Source organism: Gymnoscopelus microlampas (genome assembly GCF_963454915.1).
Source record: "Gymnoscopelus microlampas genome assembly, chromosome: 22".
Taxonomy (NCBI): Eukaryota; Metazoa; Chordata; class Actinopteri; order Myctophiformes; family Myctophidae; genus Gymnoscopelus; species Gymnoscopelus microlampas.
Genome location: NC_139959.1, coordinates 40,928,563 through 40,943,290, shown reverse-complemented (window position 1 = coordinate 40,943,290; position 14,728 = coordinate 40,928,563). Strand labels below are relative to the sequence as shown.

General features: G+C 39.3%; 1 protein-coding gene across 2 annotated transcripts in view; it reads right to left on the bottom strand.

Annotated features, from left to right (window-relative positions):
* LOC311038483 (uncharacterized protein) overlaps positions 1 to 14,728 on the bottom strand; it is an 87,856-nt gene that overhangs the window by 34,439 nt on the left and 38,689 nt on the right. Inside the window, exons 1-8 of one of the 2 annotated variants that reach the window (XM_084048039.1) lie at positions 11,228 to 11,287; positions 9,750 to 9,881; positions 9,283 to 9,414; positions 7,349 to 7,450; positions 7,105 to 7,204; positions 4,021 to 4,081; positions 3,352 to 3,434; positions 2,551 to 2,621 (exon numbers count right to left, since the gene is read on the bottom strand). In XM_084048039.1, coding sequence (XP_083904165.1) covers positions 2,551 to 2,621; positions 3,352 to 3,434; positions 4,021 to 4,081; positions 7,105 to 7,204; positions 7,349 to 7,450; positions 9,283 to 9,414; positions 9,750 to 9,862 — 662 coding nt within the window. In that variant the 5' untranslated portion in view covers positions 9,863 to 9,881; positions 11,228 to 11,287. Of the gene's footprint in view, positions 1 to 2,550; positions 2,622 to 3,351; positions 3,435 to 4,020; positions 4,082 to 7,104; positions 7,205 to 7,348; positions 7,451 to 9,282; positions 9,415 to 9,749; positions 9,882 to 11,227; positions 11,288 to 14,728 lie in introns of those variants that run through there. The other variant, XM_084048038.1, reaches the window with a different exon arrangement.

Sequence of the window (14,728 nt, the reverse complement as noted above, 5' to 3'; positions counted from 1 at the left end):
GTCCGTCTTATTAAAAAAGACAATGCCTACATAAAAGGGATACTTAGATGGCGTCTTTTGCAACATAGTAGCCTAGGCCTAGCTGTCCATCGAGGCTCTTCTTTACACTGATGGGGACGCAGTTGGGATAAAAGAGAAAGTGATTCAGACACGCAGCAAAATACTTTTCTTTTGTTTTTTTTCTGAGCGCGGGGGGCAGAGGGGGTGGGTCGGAGCGGAGCCCCGAGGGGGGGGGTCAACATTAGATAATAATAATCAACTTTATTTATATAGCATATTAGCACCTTTCATGACATAAATGCAGCTCAAAGTGCTTTACAGAGCAACTGCCTGATCGGGATCGGATCGCAAAAACCTTGATCGCAGCACCTCTACTCGTTTAGTGGAAGCATGTGTCAAGGAGAGATGCTTGCCTAAATTGGAGTTGCTTTGGACGTTGACAAACGCTTTCCACCCGGCATGTGTGCCGGGTGGGTAGTGTGTGTGCGTCGCGCTGGGTTTGTTTGTAAAAGAATACCCATGAAGATACTAATACCAAGGATTCGTCGGTGATGTCATGTCACATGACACTGTTTAAACAGTGGCAAGTCCGTGTTCCTTCCTGGTTGCGTAACAGCAAAAGGTAAGAGACATCACTGTCGTATCCTTGGTAATTTTTTCTAACCGTGTCATGTTTGCTGCGCATCAGGAACACACACACACACACACACACACAGACACACACACACACACACACACACACACACACACACACACACACACACACACACACACACACACACACACACACACACACACACACACACACACACACACACACACACACACAGACGGTAACAGAAAGCTTGGGGACGCTTGACATAGTAACGGACTAACGGAGCACATTTCATTGTCAGTAACGGTAACGTCGTTGCAACGATGGAAATTGTAATTAATTAGATTACTCGTTACTGGAAAAAATAACGGCGTTAGGTAACGCCGTTTATTTAAACGCCGTTATGCCCAACACTGGTTATTATGATATTACGTCATAATATTCTATAATGTATATGTAACTGTACGGGTGGAAACATGACCGAAGAGTAAGTGTGTGTGTGTGTGTGTGTGTGTGTGTGTGTGTGTGTGTGTGTGTGTGTGTGTGTGTGTGTGTGTGTGTGTGCGTGCGTGCGTGTGCATGTGCGGTACCCCTTTGTAGTGTAAACTAGACCCCCACCACCCACCCAGAGGCAAAATAATGATACTAACAATAACAATAATCATAATAACAAAATAATAATAATTAAAATAAATCCTCCTAAAGGATGTCTAAAAAGGTGGAATTTACCATCTAGATCGAAAATAGCAGATCTATAAGCTTGCGTGTCACATTGTGATCTGTTGGGAGCGTGTAGATCTGCTATTTAAAAAAAGATTAATTTTGAAAAGTAATTTATATTTAGTATTTAAGTATATTTTCAGAGTCAGCCTTATTGTCACATCACAGATTTAAAGAAGTAAAAAAGTGTGTGAAATTCATTTTGTGTGCACGCTCTATTGTTTTGTTATTTCCACAAAAATATAATTTGAAGTCAAAACCTTTGTATATTTGAATATACAGACGTTTTACTTTTACTAACAGAGTATTTCAAAAATGTAAAACAACAAGATGACATAAAAATATAAGTATTGACGAATAAAATCAACCGACATTTTAAAGGAGAGATCCGCACATTTTAAGTGTTATCTTTGATGTGTTGCTAATCACTCACCATGATAGAAAACCCTGTTGAGTTATCCCAGAGAATAACCCATCGGCGGGTCTGGCGACCCCCTCCGTTGGCATAATTGGAGAGTGTGTAAGAGTGAAAATCGCCTATTTTAACAAATGCAAAGTCTGTTTTTTTTCTCCTAGTACTCATTGTGGAGTCTCATGATACCCTAACAGGCGCTGAAAGTCCCCGACGAGCTAATGCTAATGCAGAACGAGCTAACGCTGGTTGCTTGTTTCTCTGCCTGGCAACACGAGTTGCCAGGTTCTGGGAGAGTGGATGCTTATCTACAGCTGGATAAGCATAGAAGTTCACGCACGCATGCACGCGCGCTTCAATTATGATGACACGTGGAAACCGACATGTAATCTACAAGCTCTTTCAGTGTGATCCAAAACACATGCTGGGGGTCTTTGCAGAGCTCTATAAAATGTATAACAGTGTTTACCAGAGACCCACCCCCAGACTGTTCGAATGTACATAATGTCTCTTTTTTTACACCTAGTTTATATTATGTTTTTTCATATTTTGTATATTATTGTTTGTCTTTAAATGTCTTGATGAATTGAATACACAGGACCCCAATCGAAACAAGCCATAGTGCTTTCTTGGGTTTATCCTTTTTAGCAGCCCTTGTATAAAACTGTACCTCTGTGCTTTTTGTGCGCGTTTAACTCAGCATGAGATCAAATGGTTGTGATATAGTGTTGTGTATATTGTATAGTGTTATAGTGTGTATATTGTATAGTGTTTATATTGTATAGTGTTATAGTGTTTATATTGTTTAGGAGGATTCACATACTTTGTGTGTGAAGGTCCAGGTTCATTAGCGAAGTCAGGAGGTTTTCTTGCAGATGCGGACGCTTGATTCAGCTAGAGAGAACAAGACATTTGAGTAGGCCTTGAATGACTCCTAGATCATATAGAAGCTGAACATCTGGCATGATATTAAAAGAAGTGATAACATCTGTTTTTGGTTATAAATGCGGGATCTGCTTCGTGTCAGCGTCCAGTGCAACGCGGTCGGCTCGGAAAACAACGGATTGAACAAGTGTTGATCAAATAAAATCTATATTCTGTTACTGCAATGTCTATTTCTTCGGCAAAAATCAAGCAATGTAGATTGAATTAAACAGGTGCTCTGAGCCTTTGATTAGACAGTGGTCTGTTGAGTTCAGTGGTCATTATTCGAAAATAACAGAGCACTGAATTCAGTGATTGGCCAATCAAAATCAAGCATTCAACTAAGCCGTGTAATAATATGTTTTAAAGGTGAATTTAATTCAGGCTGATAATCCTCAACGCACCCGTGGGTGCACGTCTACTGTTATGACATACCCAACATATCTATGGCATTTGAATGCATAAATGTTTTATCAACATAGTCATTATATTATTTCATAAAAACTTTTAATACACCATACATGTACCTTCAATTTCTGATTGTAGTAAAACTAACCAAGTTTATTATATAGTTATACTTTGTTTAAAAAAAAACACATACACTAACATATGAAATATAATAAACTAGTAAGTCTGTTTTAAAATGAATTAAAACTAAACTGAAATTAACAAATGAAGTTAAAACAATAGCAAAAATAACCTTGTCATCAGAAGGAAGCGGAGGTGTTGATGTCTGATCCATGGACTTCTTCTTCTTCTTCTTCTTCTTCTTCTTCTTCAACTCTACAGAAGAACAACAAACAAACAATATTCATTACACATGATGAGTATAGAAGACATGAGGTTTGATACATTGTTTTATGACTGTACATAAATATCACTGTAAACTCAATGAACCACATTCACACAGTGGCCATTTTATTCTTACGTCATACTTGGAGGTAGCCCCTCCCCCTCCAGTATGAAGTAAGAGTTAAATGGACACAGTGTGAACATGTTAGTTTAACCACATCAACCCTAGACTCACTATTCTGGACAGCTCATAATAAATGAACATTCTGTGAAAATATACGAACAACTGACACAATTAGCCGATCTACAACACGTCGTGTTGTGAGCTTGTAGATCTACTATTTTTGACAAAGAGAGTTGGTGTAGAGGGGAAAAAGGAGTGGACCAAGTACAGACCCCTGGGGGACTCCAGTCAATGAAGTATATAAGGTTTGAGAGAGAGAGAGAGAGAAAGAGAGAAAGAGAGAAAGAGAGAAAGAGAGAAAGAGAGAGAGAGAGAGCGTAAGTGCGTGCGTGCGTGCGTGCGCGCGTGCGTGCGTGCGTGCGTGCGTGAGTGAGTGTGTTGCTAGAACCTTACCCATCCAACTCTTCTTCTTTAGCTCAGAACTCTTCTCTCTCATCAGTTTAATGTATTCATCCTGTATTTCACACATCAACAGACAATGACAGAGTGAAGCTACATCAAGTGGGGAGGCATGCGTTAATCCGACAGACCTTTTCTCCGACTATGTGGCATCCGCGTGCGGTTAGGGTTAGGGTGCGGGTTTGGTTCGGGTTTAGTATTGGAAACGTCGGAGCGCTGCGCTGTCGAGTGTTAACACACTGTTCCTTAACCAGAACTGACAACTCTCACACAATGAGCGTGAGACACACACAAATGACCCTCTTCACATGCACTCACGCTACACATCATATTTCTCACACTGTCAAATCACCCTAAGTGGAACTTATGCACCACTGAGACATCCACTTCTGCCGGTATTTGGGCGATAAAGTGAAATAAATGATTGTATCTGAAGTAGCTCCACCCGTTAACTGTAGGGAAAATCATAAATGTTAGGTGCGCGTGTGTGTGCATCTCTTATATGAAGGACGCTGCACACATTTACACTTGTGGCATTCCATGGAACATTACAGTGATATTCCCAGATGTCGCCTATAGGAGGATCAACAACATAGATCTTAAGATTAACTAATGTTCTATGCTCAAAACATCCAAAATGTTACCTGCCGGGTGTACCCTGCAATATTCTCAAGTTTTTAACGTTAGTTTTTATTAAGATTTCACAGATGCCTAATTATTTAGAACTCCTCTGTGTGTCATGCTGTGCTGAGTTCTATTGCTGAGGTGAGTGATTAAAGGGATTTGACAATTTAGAATAATGTGTGCAGTCTGTCTTGACTTTATAGCTATCAGACTTTTATGGAAATCAATGTGAATATTGAAAAGGAAACATATGGTGCACGCATCAGTCAAGGTGCACCATCGGCCAATAGGAGAGTCAGAGTCACCATCTCATACATTTGAAAACTTGAAATGGGACATTCTGTAAAATGAGTACTTTTGGTACATGTTGACACCAATTAATACTTTTACTCAAGTACATTTTGAATTCCGGTCTTTTAATTGAAACAGAGTATTTCTATATTGCAGTATTGATACGTTTAACCCAGGGATGTCAAACATACGGCCCGCGGGCCGGATCAGGCCCGCTAACTAGTTTAATCCGGCCCGCGAGATGATTTTGAAAAACATAAATGCCAAAAATGTTTTAATTGCTTTTTGGCCAAGTCTACACCTGCAACCACACGTAACTTCCACTTTCCTCTTCTTCTTCCTCGTCTTTGTATTGATATTGTCTGTGTTGGAGCGCCTCAGTGCGGCTGCAGAGTTCATGTGCAACCTCTTCCAGAGAGAGATAGAGACACTAGAAACTCTGCTGGAGACACAAAACAAACTGTGTAGACTTGGCCCTTTGAAATAAAATGTATTTTATAAACACATTTTTTTCTCTTAACGGTAATCGATTAATTAATCGGTAAGGCCTAACGGTAAACGATTAATAAAATGTCTCCATTTGGCCATCCCTATTTGTGAAGTTTACATTTTCAGAATGTGCTTGTACTAACTAAGACTAAGTAAAGTAAACAAAGAAAACTATCTGAAGTTGTTGTTATTGTTATTATTAGTTATTATGCCATGATCTTACCGGTCCGGTACCGGTCCGGCCCTCTGGCCCTCTGGCCCTCCTCCATGTGGCCCCTGAGCTAAAATGAGTTTGCCATCCCTGGTTTAACCCCATGTAAGTAGAACACTGTTAACCTCATGAACCCTAGCTTCCCTATTCTGGGGAAAACATTCCGTGGAAATAGCAGATCTACAAGCTCACAATAGTGTGTAGATCTGTAGAGGGCCAAGAATAGACCCCTGAGGAACCCTGTTCAATTTAAGTATACAGGGTTTATATTGTTAATAAAGCTGAACTACAAGTTCACAACATGTCTGCTATGACTGGTCGTATTTGTGGTTATATTTAGTTATGATTTGGTTCTAGTGTGGAATGATGTGTGTGTGCCAGGTAGAGGTGAGACTGTGTGGGTGAATGTATGCAAATTCAGGTGTGCCACGCCCGGAATGTGATTGGTGGGGAACACTTCCAGGCCGGCCAATTAATGGTGGGGAGCTTCCAGGACTTTTCGAGTGGCTAATAGGATGGAGGTTCCCTATATAAGAGAAACGCAGTCCTCAGAGTCTTCCTCCTCTTCCAACTGGCCACCATAACTTCTGTTTGTTCAGTTACTTATGAGTTCTTTGCTTTGATATAGTTACTTTGAGTTGGTATAGGTTGCTTTTTAGCTGGTTGATCCTTTTGCTTATTGTTTATGTTAGGAAGGTAAGAGATATTGTATTCTAGGTTATTTTGGTAGGTCAGAGATATTCATTTACAATTAGTTCTTTTGACTTTATTATTCATTTTTGTTATTTCTAAACCCTTATGCATGACCCAAACTTATGTTGACCACTTTGTTATTACTACATTTTGCACGTTAAACCCTTTTGTTTGTGTGGCTACTTGGGAGTTGGGGAAGGCGGGAACATATTCATGTTGTGTCTCAGGTACCCCTAGACTGGGGCATAACAGTGTCGCATCGTGAGCTTGCAGATCTGCTATTTTCACTACTTTTCAGTGACACTCTTGTATGATGAAATGGGGCATTAAGTTATGAGGGGGGAATTGAAACGTGGAGATACAAGGTTTCTGCCCGACAGCAATGATAACCACATTAACCCTTTATACATAGTTGAACGGGGTCCCCCAGGGCTCTGAACTAGGTCTGATGCTTTATTCTCTCAACACCAAATCTGTTTGCCTAAAATAGTCGATCTAAAAGCTCTCAGCGGGTTGCATTGTGATGCATTGTAAGCTTGTAGATCGGCTATTTTCGTCGAATGTTCACCTCAGAAAAAGGACGCTAGGGTTCATGTGGTTACCTGGCATCCCTATTTTAGACACATTTAAAAACATGTATTATATTATTTATTTTTTATGTCACTGAATGAGGAACAGATGTTAGACATGCATTTGGAACTGCTACATGTAGTTCATGTATTCATTAGAACATGTAAATAAATCTCATGGAGAGAATATTAGGTTCTTACCCTGCTGTTAGCTGACTCATATATGTTCTTCTCTATGTTCTGAGCATCAGTCACCAGGTCACTGTCCTCAGCTGGGTCTCCTGTTGACATGTCCCCTACACTGCTCGCCAACATACAGAGAATGAAAGTCAGACATCAGATTCAACTCATCATTCAATAAGTGATAATAGTTCAGCTGGTCTGGGGTCTAGAAGATGGTGAGAACACATTGTATTGGTTCTGCTTTCTGTGTGATGACACTCACAGACTGCGGACATAGTGGACACGGCGGTACTGTGGGAAGTCTTTATGCCAAGACATCCTCATGTCTGCTGCAGAGAGAGGGAGGGCTGTGATGGAGTCCCAGCTGAGAGAAAGACAATGATAGAAAAGACACAGAGACATAGAAAGAGGAGGGAGAAACAATGAGGAACACATTATTATTATGATATCATGACATAATATTATATGATATATATGTAACTGTACAGGTGGAAACATGACAGTTTCTTTTATGCGGGAGCCCTTCCAGACCCCCCCCCCCCCCACTCCCTCCTCCCACAGACAATTATAAAAAATAATATAAAAATAAACAAAAATAATAATGATTATATTTATATATACACATACATATAATGTACTGTATAAACATATATTAACCACTTAAACCCCATTATCCATATTCGGGGAAAAGATTAAACAGTAGAAAATGGCAGATCTACAACATTAATTAGTATCAATTGTACTCTTATATTCTAGTATGTCTAGTATATTTTGATATCAATACTTTTGAACTTCTACTCAAGTAACATTTTTAATAGATACTTGTGGTATTGCTACTTTAGTAAAACAAACAAATCTGAGTACTTCTTCCACTACTGGTAATAATAGTAGTAGTAGTAATTGTTGTGTAAACATAAATATTGACACATAAAAACAAACAACATTTTAAAGATGTTCTACTCTGTACATATAGCGTTTTATATTTGTGATGATATTGAATGTTTGGTGTTATTTTATATGTTGATGAATTGAATACCTAGGACCCCACTGGAAACAAGACCGCAAGGACTTTTTTTGGTGTTATCCTTTTAAATGCTGTTTTTACATTTCTGTCTAATGAAATATTCAATCAATCTATCAAAAGGGTTGGTGCACATATCCCTGATCACCTTTAAACATATTTTATAAAGACATAAAACCATCATCATCATCATAAATAATTCAAATGTGAATTCATTCACTGGCCCTCATTTATCAACGGAGCGTATAAACCGGCGTATATTTTCAATATATTCTCTCTCTCTCTCTCTCTCTCTCTCTCTCTCTCTCTCTCTCTCTCTCTCTCTCTCTCTCTCTCTCTCTCTCTCTCTCTCTCTCTCTCTCTCTCTCTCTCTCTCTCTCTCTCTCTCTCTCTCTCTCTCTCTCTCTCTCTCTCTCTCTCTCTCTCTCTCTCTCTCTCTCTCTCACACACACACACACACACACACACACACACACACACCCGCCCAGCTGTGTTTTTCATGTAATCCGTACCATAGCGGTACAATCTTTGTCCGGTCTAAACTCCCGAGCACTCGTATATTCTGAAAATAGCAGATCTACAAGCTGTTCAATGCAGCCAGATGAAATCTTATCTGAATGACTGTTAAAGCAGTTTGTTTAAATTACCTTACAAAATGTTATATTTTCACAGGGATTATTTATTAGTGTAGATATACATTTATGAGTGGATTATGTGTCCAGATGCCTGTCAGACAGTCAGACAATGCTGATCCGCAGGTCTACAATGGAATAAACAGGCGCAGCCAAAGTCAACAACTGGTCCCGACCAGACGTGAGATTTCAACGTACCGTAGGATGAAGCCCACGTCAGGATATATTGATAAATGCCGAAAGGTGCGGTGATCTCGCCTTACGCCCATTATTTGGGCTGCACCGCGTTGATAAATGAGGGCCAGTGTGTCTATCAGTTGAGATTCACACAGATCAGTGATACTTTCTGTTTTCAGGTCCAGGTTCACAACTGAAGTTCAAAGGTCAATCCTTTGAACTGTCACTGTTCATAGACATGCAGCTGGATAATCAGAGAAATGTTCCCCAAGAAAGAAAGAAAGAAAGAAAGAAAGAAAGAAAGAAAGAAAGAAAGAAAGAAAGAAAGAAAGAAAGAAAGAAAGAAAGAAAGAAAGCCAACGTTACCTTGTGGATAAGCTCTTTGTCACGTAGCAGCCTCTCGCTCTGCATGTTAAATCCTCAGCAGTGTTCATGTAGTAACAGCCTCTACATTCCCAGTCTTCATCATCAGTGGTTGGTTTTGCTGGTCTTTTCATCCTGACAAACAAACACAACCAGAGTCAAGTTAGTTGTGTATTAAATCTGTGTTCATTCATTCACATCCTGCATCCATGATAACTTCTCGATAGCTAAATAATGTTTTCATTTGAATAATTTGCACTAATGAGATGACATTGTCATGTTATAGTGGTGTGTATATTGTATAGTGTTATAGTGTGTATATTGTATAGTGTGTATATAGTATAGTGTTATGGGTGTATGTATATTGTATAGTGTGTATATTTTGTAAATCGTATAGTGTGTATATTGTATAGTGTTATAGTGTGTAAATTGTATAGTGTTAGTGTGTATATTGTGGAGGATTCACATACTGTGTGTGTGAAGGTCCAGGTTCAGGAGGTTTTCCTTTAGACCAGTATCTCTTCATAGCCATCCAGCTGTCAGATCCGTCCTCCTCTCTCTCCACAGACTTACTTGCACCCATCTTTAGGTCTTTATTAAACCTGTCAACGTCACAGTCAATGAAATACATCAGAAAACAGGAAATGCTGGATACATGTACGCAAGATATGAGTGGCATCATGCCCATTGAAGCTGGTAAAAACACATCATTTTTATTGTTTAAACAGTAGACTATTGTTACAGTATTTTATATCGGTATGTAGTTACAAACATTTAATAATAGTGTTTAAACTATTCTAAGTCACACAAAGCCGCTTTCCAATGGGTTCAGGTGGTCCTCAGAGTTATTACAAGGGGGGGCCAAATATTTGTGTGATAGCAACTTTTTAATTCATTTTTGTTTTTTAAATCAAGCACTTGAACCCCAGCATCCCTACTCTGGGGGGGGGACATTCTGGGGAAATAGCAGATCTACAGTATAAGCTCATAATAACGCACTACAACGTGCAGCTTGTAGATCTGCTATTTTTTGGCAAAGAGGTTTGGAGGTTTGGAGTTTGGAGGGGGGAGAGCAGATCAAGGACGAAGACAAATAAAAGGTCATGTTTGCTCAGCATTGAGGGTTTAAGTGGTTAAATGTCTGGAAAAACACATGAACATGAATCCAACAAATTAATAGAAAATATAATGTGTAAACAAACAAACACGACACATTATTGACACAACACTGATGATAGATCTGTCAGCAAGTCTATGAAACTATCAATGAAATCTATGAAGAAGTTTAATCTGCAACACAAGCTACAAACTAGTTATAATTATAATGGTTTAATGTCCTGCTCTGACTTCTAAAATACACACACACACACACACACACACGCACGCACGCACGCATGCAGCCATGCACACACACGTGGATAGAGAGAGAGAGAATGAGGAGGAAGACAGAGAGACAGCGCGAGAGATAGGCTACAGACAGACAGGCAGACACAGACAGATAGACAGACAGACAGACAGACAGACAGACAGACAGACAGACAGACAGACAGACAGACAGACAGACAGACAGACAGACAGACAGACAGACAGACAGACAGACAGACAGACAGACAGACAGACACAAACACACACACACACACACACACACACACACACACACACACACACACACACACACACACACACACACACACACACACACACACACACACACACACACACACACACACACACACACACACACACACACACACACACACACACACACACACACACACACGTAGAAAGTAAAAACTGCTCCATTGTTTGTTAAGTTTAGAGAAACTTTTATAAACAATACTGAAGGTTTCTGGTATAAGTTATAACACACTTAAACAACATTAACTTTAACAACATAGAATAAGTTATAAAACACATTAAATGAACTTGTAGAACATAAATCTCTCACCCTATATGAACTTAGTGGAGGACTGTGTTTACTTCCTACTTCTGACAGGGTTCAGTTTGGTGTTGCCAGATTGTGTGACAGAAACAAGCAGCCGCAGGTCTATGAAAACAAGCCCAAAAGACAAGACTAAGTCACACACACACACACACACACACACACACACACACACACACACACACACACACACACACACACACACACACACACACACACACACACACACACACACACACACACACACACACACACACACACACACACACACACACAGCTAAATGATGTAATAATGTAGCACACCAGTCTCAATCATCTTGAGAAAAGAAAGTGAAATATTTGGAATATGTTTGAAACATTTTTTAACAAACTAAATCTTGCATGGGGGTCCCTGGCAAAAAAACATGTTCAGATGGGGGTCCATGGACAAATACATAGGCTATTATTTTGGTTTTCCTTGAAAATTAAAATGAACATGAAAATGTTTGAGAACCACTGGTTTAAACGACAATAGGAAGTCCAGATAATAACACTTTAGAAACAAGCCCAACTAAAACCTCAAACACCAATATTTACAGAAAAAACAAGCCCAGAGTTGCTTATAATAAGCAGACATGGCAACACTGGGTATTTCCTACTACATAGCACAGCAGTGATGTCATCACATTCAGTCTGAAGGGGGGCGGGTGGATAGTTATGTTACAGAGTTTTTATACGTGGATTTACTCTACCTTTTACTTATTGTTATGTTTTATATAATATGTAGTTATGATGATTTTATGTCATTATGAGTCAAACATAATTCTTATTATTGTGTTGTGGATCATTCCTCTAAAAGTCACACACACCCCTTTCCCTGTGGTAATGGTTTCTTCCAAAAGTTGCACAATATATGGCAGCATGTACATTACGCACACAGTGTGTGTGTGTGTGTGTGTGTGTGTGTGTGTGTGTGTGTGTGTGTGTGTGTGTGTGTGTGTGTGTGTGTGTGTGTGTGTGTGTGTGTCAAGTGAATGAGGTTTTATCCACACTTTACACTTGATTCTATTACTTTAGCATATACTTTAGCCATCTCTATACAAATTACAATGTTGTGATGTGATGTGTTGTGTGCTTGTAGATCTGCTATTTTCAAAATATTTGTATACATTTTAGACATAATGATAACTTGTGAAAAGGGACTTTCTTTATAATGAGTACTGTCTACTTGGCATTTTAAGTACATTTTGATACAAATACTTTTGTACTTTTACTCAAGTAAATTTAGAATTCCGGACTTTTACTACAGTGTTTCTACATTGCAGTATTGATACTTTTACTTAAGTAAGAAACAATTTAGTACTTTTTTACCATCACTGGCCGAAACACATGGTTAGATGAATTTGTCCCAAACAGATATAGTAGAGCAGAAACAAGCATATAATCGTTCACTTTCTGATACAAGCATGAAATTTGGCACACATACCCTCTAAGGGCCACTCTTATGGAAAAAGGCGCTGGCCACTCAAAAATCCAAGATGGCGACCATTTTTTCAACATGGCCGCCACCTTAGCAGAGCAGATAGTGATATAATCTTTCAGATCGTGATACAAGGATGACATTTGACACACATACTCTGTAAGGGCCCCTCTTATGGAAAAAGGCACTGGCCACTCAAAAATCCAAGATGGCGACCATTTTTTTCATGATGGCCACCACCTTAGTGAAGCAGATAGTGATATGATCTTTCAGGTTGTGATACAAAGATGAAATTTGGCACACATACTCTAAGGGCCACTCTTATGGAAAAAGGCACTGGCCACTCACAAATCCAAGATGCCAACCATTTGTTTAAAGATACTTGTATCACAAAGTGAACGATTCTTGCGAAATGGTCTTTAGCTGCTCAACTAATGTCCAGAACTTTGCTCTGTTCTATTCCTGCTTTAACCAGATTACCAGACTAACCCTGTGTTAGTTTATGTACAGCTCTGTGTTTCACTGTGTTGTCCAGTGTCTATAGGTCTTGTAGCTCTGTTAATCTGTTGATCCCCATCTTGTGCATTTATCTGTGTTCTGGTCGAGGGGTCCTCAACGTTTTTCAGGCCAAGGACCCCTTAGCTTAGTGGTCCTCAACCTTTTCAGGCTAAACAATCATATTTGAACCGGGGACCCCCCAAAACAATCATATTTGAACTGTGGACCCCCAAAACAATCATATTTGAACTGTGGACCCCCAAAACAATCATATTTGAACTGGGGACCCCCCAAAATAATCATATTTGAACTGGGGACCCCCAAAATAATCATATTTGAACTGGGGACCCCCCAAAATAATCATATTTGAACTGGGGAACCCCCCACCCTGACAAGTACTTAGAATTGTAGGAGTTGAGGCATTACATTTAGTTTGACTCGGTTCCACAGATAAATATTGTGAGCTTGTAGATCAGCTATTTTCAAATGTTTTGCCTCTTTCTCATATTTATTGACAGTCTGACCAGTTTTTATAGTATAGTTAGTTAATTCAGTAATGGTCTATTTCTTTTTTTTTCTTAAAAGTCCTTAAATTTTCACTTCAATGTCATCTGGACACCCCCCCCATTTGAGCTAAAAAGCATGTTATTTTACACGTATTTTACACGCTACAAACTTGTAGATCTGCTATTTTTGAAAAATCAACACAATTTTAACAACATATTGAGTTGGGGGTCGGCGGCCAAATACACATAATTTTGGGGGTCCTTGACATGAAAAAGATTGAGAACCTAAGTTCAACCACTGATATAGAAACATAGGTTTTTCATAATACTGTTGGAAATTAGAAGACATTTTGTAGAATCAGCTTCAGGTCCTAATGGGTTAAAACATGTCACCATAGAGACACACGGCGGACTACAAATTCACTCCCACTATTGAGAGAGCGCAGCCACTCGAGGTACAGGAGAACGATGAACTGCAGCTGTCAATGCATTCCCTATGAGAGGATTTGAGAGTTAGCCTACTTTTAAAATGATCCTACATGAACTGGAGACGAGATAGATTTGAACAACAATATGTTTCCAAATGTATAGTGTCTTTATCAACATATCTTCTTGTTTTCTCAATAGTTAATGTGTTTCACATTTATTTTGCCATTTGAATGGGTTTTAACCATAATGTTAACACAGCAGAGGGGAGACGGCAGACAGACAAGTAGTCGCATTTCAGTGACATCACTGTCTTTATGAGCGCCAACTTAAAAGAGAAGAATTCTCATCCCAATCCCGACTGACTTTGTTCGTGTCTATATTTTGAACATCTGGGCTTATATTAATGTTCTCCCTACCGCGGAGCTCCAACGTATGTAAGTTGGGGCAATAACCCAACTAAATGGAGGAGTGACATATCCAGACATTTTCAACAACTTAGTGAATTCTCCAGGTTAGTATTAATATACAAATAGTCTCACAAGATGCTGTTTGGATAATTGTCCAAAATAATCGCCTATAAAAATGATACATGAGAGACACACAACGTATCTGGGT